Here is a 7,996-nt window from a genome sequence, read left to right on the forward strand (position 1 = left end):
TTCAATCATGGTCTTCAAAAGGGAACTGGATAAGTACTTGAAAGGAAAAAAAATTCAGGGCTACCGGGATAGGGCGGGGGAGTGGGACTAGCTAGATTGGTCTTGCATAGAGCCCGCATGGACTCGATGGGCCAAATGGCCTCCTTCCATGCTGTAACCTCTCTATGATTCTATGATTCTAGTAACTGTCATAAATAGCTCATTCACATGGGAGCAGAGTCTTGTCCTGCCTTTCCCGGCATTGCTTTAATTATAAGCCACTATTCATCAAGTTATGCATAATAAAACACACACATATTGAAACCTGCTTATCACCTTAAAAACCGACTGAAATATATATCATCAGAATGTTTTGATTATAATATTCTCATTTGGGTTAAACAGCAAACCAAAATAATTACATTCTCCTCTTGCTGCTTGTTTAGATATTATTTAGTGCTACATATTACTACTTGGGAAAGTCGCCAATAATTAAAACTACAGATACTACCAGTCGTTACGGATTGAGGGTTAGCGGCACTCATTACAGATGTTATTGTCCTTTTCATTATTTATCTTTGCTTGCAGTTTTGGTATCACAAACCCAAAGGGACTGGTGCTGGGAGTTATGGAGCATCGTATCCTGGAACTGTCTCCCGGCTCATTGCTCGGGGAGGAAGGAGAAGGGAAGGGAGGACAGGGGGCGGGGGAGCGGGAAGGGGCTCCTCCCACAAGCGGGAGAAGTGACTCATTCCCAACTTCTGATCTGCTGCCAAACCTTTCGGAGTTAACCTCTGTGAATCAGGAAGATGCAGGAGATGAAAACCTCTCCGGCCGTCAGCCCCCCGGTCTGGGCACTTGGTCAGATTTAACTCCGCAACCACCGCATTGCCCAAGCAGAGGCAAGGGTTTAAATGCGATGAAACTCAGACTACTTTGCTGCAGTGACTTGTCCCTCTGCAACAGCAGCGCAGCCAACTGCAGCGAGGACGGCGATGGCACTTCCAGCACCGTGGACAGCGACCAGGGCAGTGAGGACGAGCTGCTGCTGCCTACCTTCTCAACAGCCTCCAAGGTCAGGGTGGTCATCACCTTGGCCATCTTCTTGATCTCCTCCTACCTCAACCTGACCGTGCTGTGCGGCGCCCTGAGAAGGAAAGGCAGCGGCAGGTCCCACATCAGGACGCTGATTGTGAACCTGTCGTGCGCCGACCTGCTGGTCACTTTCATGGTGATGCCCCTGGACGCTGCCTGGAACATCACGGTGCAGTGGTACGCCGGAGACCCGGCCTGCAAACTCCTCATGTTCCTCAAACTTCTCTCCATGTACTCATGCGCCTTCGTCACAGTGGTGATCAGCCTCGATCGCTACTGTGCCATCCTACACCCTCTGGGCATCAGCAGAGCCAACGAGAGGAACCGAACTATGCTCACCGGGGCCTGGATCATGAGTGTCATTCTGGCTACACCTCAGGTAATGCACCTAGAAATGCAATCTGTCACTTCACGGCATCGAGAGGAAGGGAGCTTCAAACTGCAATTGCAATGGAGTTCGAACAAGCCAGGATGTAAGGAATGTTGTTTAAGCAACAGCAAAAAAAAAACATTACGCTATAATCCTCGATTGGTTATATTTAAATACTTCACCAACACAAAGATACATCCTAGTTTGGGATACCACACCGCCTCACCAAGTTTTTTTTTGGCTTTGATGCAATGGATGAATTTTTGTATGTGGGATGTAGCTCAGACGGAAATGAAATCCAAAACACTGCGCTTAAATATACGAGTGCAAAATTCAAACTGAATTCAAAAATCAGCCAATAAGTACAGATCGCTAATTCCGTTTGAATTTTGCATTATTGTTGGTTTTAGGATCATGTCATTAGGTAAAGGCTTATCAAATGCTTTGTCAATAGTAGGTGCATTTAATACACACCATGAGCCCTGTTTCTGTTCTTTCCCAATTTTAAAAGCATGAATGAAGCTGAAATGTAAAGATGAGTTTAACGTAATACAGTAATTGCTGAAAATGTCGATGTTCCCACGTTTGCTGCTGTTCAGCGCGATGAATTTAACAGATTAATTAAAATGTCAGTTCTTTGAAAACTGTTTAGGATTTAGCTAGAAATACCAAAACAACTTCTCAATTTACTATGTCACTCCACATAACGCCCAGAGGAATTCTTACCCGATGTTTTACAACCTAAATGATATGCATTTCTCATGCATATGATCAGGTGGGGTAGCAAGTAGCTGGATGAATGTAATCATCCAGCTGTAAAGAGCAGATCTATATTGATGCATTTTGGGAAGAAGAATAAGGAGAGGCAATATAAACTAAATGGTACAATTTTAAAGGGGTGCAGGAAGACTGAGACTTGGGAGCTCATGTACACAAATCTTTGAAGCTGTTAAAAAAGCAAACGGGATCCATGGCTTTATAAATAGCCCCATTGAGTACAAAAGCAAGCAAGTTATGCAAAATCTTTATAAATCACTTGTTAGGCCTCAGCAGGAGAATTACATCCAATTCTGGGCACCACACTTTAGGAAGGGTGTCAAAGCTTTGGAGAGGGTGCAGAGGAGATTTACAAAAATCATACAAGATTGAGGGACTTCAGTTATGTGGAGAGACTAGAGAAGCTGGAATTGTTCTCCCTAAAACAGAGAAGGTCAAGGGAAGATTTAATAGAGGTGTTGATAGAGTATATAGGGAGAAACTGTTTCCAGTAGCAGATAACAAGAGGATACAGATTTAAGATGATTGGCAAAAGAACCAGAGGGGAGATGAAGCGAAAATGTTTAACACAGTGAGTTGTTATGATCTGGAATGCACTGACTGAAAGGGTGGTGGAAGCAGATTCAATAGTAACTTTCAAAAGAGAATTGAATAAATACTTGAAAAGGAAAAAAATACAGGGCTATGAGGAAAGAGTGGGACTAATTGGATAGCTCTTTCAAAGAGCTGGCACTGGCATGATGGGCCAAATGGCCTTCCTCTGTGCTGTAAAATTCTATGATTCTATTGTTTTCATCACCAACTTTATATTTGGTTATTTTAATTTGCTGTGTGCAATTGCAACAATTAGTAATCAGTTACTTTTTAATTATTTTTTCATTGCAGCTTTTCCTCTTTCACACTGCCTCCATCTCTGTACCAGCTCCGTTCACTCAATGTGTGACTCATGGCAGCTTCAAGGAGCCTTGGCAGGAAAAGGTTTACTTTTTCTTCACCTTCCTCTGGCTCTTCCTTCTGCCGCTTATAATCATGGTGTTTTGTTACACAAGTATATTAATCACCATTACACAGAAGATGAAAGTAAATGGAGACAGTAAGTGTTTCATTTTACTCTTTTCCCATTGATATGGCACAAACCAGTTTTATACATTGTCTTTGAAGTCACTGTCAATATTAAAATGTGCATCTGTTTAAGAATCATTTAGATTCTGTGGTGATGACTCAGGAGGTAAGTACAGCTCCTGGTGTGATACTGTAACATACAGATCAGGAAGGCCCCAAGTATTCCCTTGAGTTGTTTTAAATGATAAAAGGATTTGATAGGATAGGTAAAGAGAAATTATTTCCCCTGATTGGTGGGGGGGGAGGGGAAATCTAGAACAAGAAGACATAATCTTAAAATAAGAGCCAGTCCATTCAAGACTGATATCGATATATTTTTATTAGGTAAGGGGATTGAGGGATGTGGAACCAAGATAGGTAAATGGAGTTGAGGTACAGATCTAATTGATGGCGAAACAGGCTGGAGGGGCTGAATGGCCTACTCCTGTTCCTATGTTTCTAAGTTCAATCACTGATCTAATCTGAGTTGGCTGATCTCAGTCTAGGCAGTGGTAGGACTGCAACAATTGGCCTCAGTGCCCCAGGCCAGGGAGGAAAGAAAAATTATTTTGGGTTTCTGCTACTACCAGAGCTCCAATTCGCCCTGCCACAGAATGGTGAAATGTTGCTTTGTGCCCATGATTATTCACCATTTGGGTTTTCAATCTCACCTGTACATCACTGGGAGGCACTGAGTGGAGATCAAATACTTCCCAGAGGGAAAGGAAGACTTCAGACGTTGCGTCTACCTGGACCACTCTTCGTTTTTAGTGGCCAGTTATGGAGAGGTCTTGGATCAGGACACCTGATCACATTCTTCACCACATTATGGTGTGTGATGCTGAGTCACTTACAATTTCAAAATTTGTGGACAACACCAAATTGGGGGGGTGTAGTTAATACAAAGAAATAATGTGTCAAAATGCAAGAGGACATTAATAAACTTGCAGAATGGGCGTGTAATTGGCAAATTAATTTCAATATTGATAAGTGTGAGGTGATGTATTTTGGTAGGAAGGATAAGGAGGCCACATACTTCTTGGATAATAAGAGTCTAAATGGGGCAGAGGAGCAAAAGGATCTGGGGGTACAGATACACAAATCACTCAAGGTAGTGACATAGGTTAATAAGGCCATAGAAAAAGCAAACCAAGCACTGGGGTTCATTTCTAGAGGGATAGAATTGAAAAGCAGAGAAGTTATATTAAACTCATGTAGAACCTTGGTTAGACCAACTTGGAAACTTCTTTATCCAAAGAGTGGTAAGAATGTGGAACGCGCTACCACAAGGAGTAGTTGAGACAAAAGTATAAATGAATTTAAAGGAAAGCAGATAAGCACATGAGGGAGAAAGGAATAGAAGTTTGCTGATAGGGTTTAGATGAAGTAGGGAGTGAGGAGGCCTATGTGGAGCATAAACGCCAGCATAGACCAGTTGGGCTGAATGGCCTGTTGCTGTGCTGTAGACTTGATGTAACTCAATATAACAGAAAAGGAAAGGGAGAAAATGAAATGTAGCTTCAATAAGAAAAAAAAAAGCAGTTAAAACAGTACCCAATTGGACTATAAAAGCCACCCAAAAATGGAACCACTTATTCTACTTACAAGGGAATGTGACTGAAAGAATTTTTACATGTCAGTAAGAGTATGTGGGTGTCCTACTAAGTTCTAATTAAAGTGTGTTTTCTCTAACAGTTAAATGTTGATACTCGATGATAATGGTTATACTTCATTTTTTTTCTAGTATTCTCTAAAGATGCAGATTCAAGATGTACTAGAAACTGCATTCCCAAAGTGAGAATGAAAACCTTAAAGATGACTATTGTCCTTGTGAGCACCTTCATCATTTGCTGGACTCCATACTATGTCCTAGGATTTTGGTACAATTTTTTCCCTGCCATGATAAACAAGAAGGAACTTCCTGAATCAATCAACCATGCGCTGTTTACTTTTGGGATGCTGAACAGTTTTGTGGATCCAGTGATTAGCCGTATTGGTTATCTCAGGCTCAGCAATGGCTGATGCAGCGAGTAACATGGCTAAGATCATACTAAGCATGCATAAAGTAAAAAAAAAATGGCAGTTGTCTAACAATGCCCTGAAATCCACCTGGCCAATTAATTGTGAACTTTAGCACCCAGCATCGTTACTTACTCCCATTTTTTACGGGAATGTTTGCTATCTTCGGCGTACTGCTAAGCAATAAAGGCAAGTTAATAGGCGTGTAATAGTAATGTGTAGCAGCTGAGTGCAGTTGGAAAAAAAAGTGTTAAGTGTCAGTCGATTTGCATGATTTTCCAGGTCAATGGATGACATGCTAGAAATATTTACTTATTGGTCTTTTCCTTATGTCATGATCGTGAAACTGGGGAAGAAGGCTCACCAACCCCATCAGTTGTCCAGCAAAGACTTGTGTAGCTAGTTGCTGCTGTGTACTCAACTAGAACAAACATTTTTCATCCCAGGCACCTCTGGATTAACATCCACACCAACCCAAAGTGCTTACTTGCATGTTAAAACATAGAACTGCTCCAGGATGCACCAAATAAACCAAATTATCTGAGAAGCACCAGGTGCAGATGGACCTGAAATAAACTTTCATGGGAAGGGAAATTAACTACTGAATTGAGGAGATTTTTTTTAAATAATACATGTGAGACAGAATCCTGTACGGACGGTACCCCTTTTAGGCTTTCATGACAGCCCCTCCACATTTTCAAAGGTTGAATCATAGCCTTTATTTTTAGGCTAAAAGTTTGAATACTCTACAGCCTTCAGGAACTAATCATCTTTTGGTATTTATAATGAAGTACGTGTTCCATTACATTAAATGAAACATGAATAAAGTTGGGTGCCAGTGTTAAATAACAGATATAGTGTTATAACAACAACAAGAGGTAGGTTTTAAGGAGGGTCTTAAAGGAGGAGAGAGAGGTGGAGAGGCAAAGAGGTTTGGAGAGGGAATTCCAGAGCTGAGGGCCTAGATGGCTGATGGCTTGGTGGGAGTCTAATGAAGACATAATGGGCTGGAAATTGCTTTCAAGATAATGTTGAGCTCAACATTGCTCACCGTTATTAGTGGCAAAATCAAAGGACAAGTTCCAGCGACCGCACATGCGCAGTCAAACGTGGAAATCTGGAACTTGCTCTTCCTGGTTCATTGGCAATCTGACAGCTTCGCCTTAAAGGGACATCGCTGGCTGCAATCGATAGAATCAATGGATCAGCAACAAGTTGTTGGAAACTAATTAATATCACCACAAAACAGGTATGCTCAGTTTTTTAAGTCGAAAGTAACTTTTAACAGCATGGTAAGTCTTAATGACTGCCAAACAACCCCTCTGGCACTAAAAATTAATTTAAAAATGTGGAGTCTCATTAATCCTGATTTTAATAGTTTTTGGACATTTAAAAAATAATTTAAAAACTTAATTTCTTTTTACATTTTCCTTCTGTTTTTTTTATCTGAGTCTTTTAATCTTACCCTCTTTTCATTTTGCTTTCTCTATGTCGTTTTATAATACATTATCGGGCACATCTGGGTTTTTAATCTGCGCTGTTTATGAATGAACTGCACTTCCTGGTTTTCACAGCATGGCTTGCTTCAAGTTGAGGGGCCTTAGAGATCCTTTCACCACTCACACAGCTCGGGAAAGAACGCTGATCTTATTTGAACACGGTGCTCAAGGAAGTTGCCGCCAAAAGGAACGCGGTAACTTAGTGGGTGAATTTAAATCTAATGAGCAGCGACCACTGCTGGTTCGCTGCGTGGAGCAATTTAGAGGCCAATGTATATGTGTAACTCTGTATCACTGTGTGGTTCATGACAACAACAACAACTTACATTTATTTAGCACCTTTAACGTAGTAAAACATCCCAAGGTGCTTCGCAGGAGCGTTATTAAACAAAATTTGACACTGAGCCACATAAGATATTAGGACAGGAGCTTGGTCAAAGAGGTAGGTTATAAGGAGCGACTTAAAGAAGAGAGAGGTAGAGAGGCGGAGAGGTTTAGTGAGAGAATTCCAGAGCGTAGGGCCTAGGCAGCTGAAGGCACGGCCGCCAATGGTGGAGCGATTAAAATCGGGGATGCACAAGAGGCAAGAATTGGAGGAGCGTAGAGATCTCAGAGGGTTGTAGGACTGGAGGAGGTTAAAGAGATAGGGAGGGGCGCGGCTACAGAGGGATTTGAAAACAAGGATGAGAATTTTAAAATCAAAGTGTTCCTGGACCAGGAGCCATTGTAGGTCAGCGAGCACAGGGGTGATTGGAGAACGGGATTTGGTGCGAATTAAGGTACGTGCAGCAAAGTTTTGCTTGAGCTCAACTTTATGGAGGGTGGAAAATGGGAGGCCGGCCAGGAGAGCATTGGAATAGACCAGTCTGGAGGCAACAAAGGCATAGATGAGGGTTTCAACAGCAGATGAGCTGAGGCAGGGGTGGAGATGGGCGATGTTACAGAGGTGGAAGAAGGCAGTCTTGGTGATAGAGCAGATATGCGGCTGGAAGCTCATCTCAGGGTCAAATTCAATCTCAGGATGCCAAGGTTGCGAACAGTCTGGTTCAGCCTCAGACAGCAGCCAATGAGAGGGATGGAGTCGATGGTTAGGGAACAGAGTTGGCAGCTGGGACTGAAGGGGCTTCTGTCTTCCCAATATTTAGTTGGAGGAAAT

At 42.2% G+C, this 7,996-nt stretch overlaps 1 protein-coding gene across 1 annotated transcript; it reads left to right on the forward strand.

Moving 5' to 3' along the window:
* Positions 1–898: 898 nt before the first annotated feature.
* On the forward strand, positions 899–5,344 carry LOC137320658 (gonadotropin-releasing hormone II receptor-like). Its single transcript, XM_067982337.1, has 3 exons — positions 899–1,453; positions 3,107–3,314; positions 5,067–5,344. The coding sequence occupies exons 1-3, from the start codon at positions 899–901 to the stop codon at positions 5,342–5,344; spliced, it is 1,041 nt and encodes a 346-aa protein (XP_067838438.1).
* The last annotated feature ends 2,652 nt before the right edge of the window (positions 5,345–7,996 follow it).

The sequence above is a fragment of the Heptranchias perlo genome, chromosome 4, assembly GCF_035084215.1.
Source record: "Heptranchias perlo isolate sHepPer1 chromosome 4, sHepPer1.hap1, whole genome shotgun sequence".
NCBI classification, from domain to species: domain Eukaryota; kingdom Metazoa; phylum Chordata; class Chondrichthyes; order Hexanchiformes; family Hexanchidae; genus Heptranchias; species Heptranchias perlo.

What these genes read in the sequence shown, in the direction of transcription:
- LOC137320658 (XM_067982337.1), top strand. Translation starts at nt 899, where the DNA reads ATGAAACTCAGACTACTTTGCTGCAGTGACTTGTCCCTCTGCAACAGC. An exon ending in TCATTCTGGCTACACCTCAG is followed by an intron (nt 1,454 to 3,106) that starts GTAATGCACCTA and finishes TTTTCATTGCAG; the next exon opens with CTTTTCCTCTTTCACACTGC. An exon ending in GATGAAAGTAAATGGAGACA is followed by an intron (nt 3,315 to 5,066) that starts GTAAGTGTTTCA and finishes TTTTTTTTCTAG; the next exon opens with TATTCTCTAAAGATGCAGAT.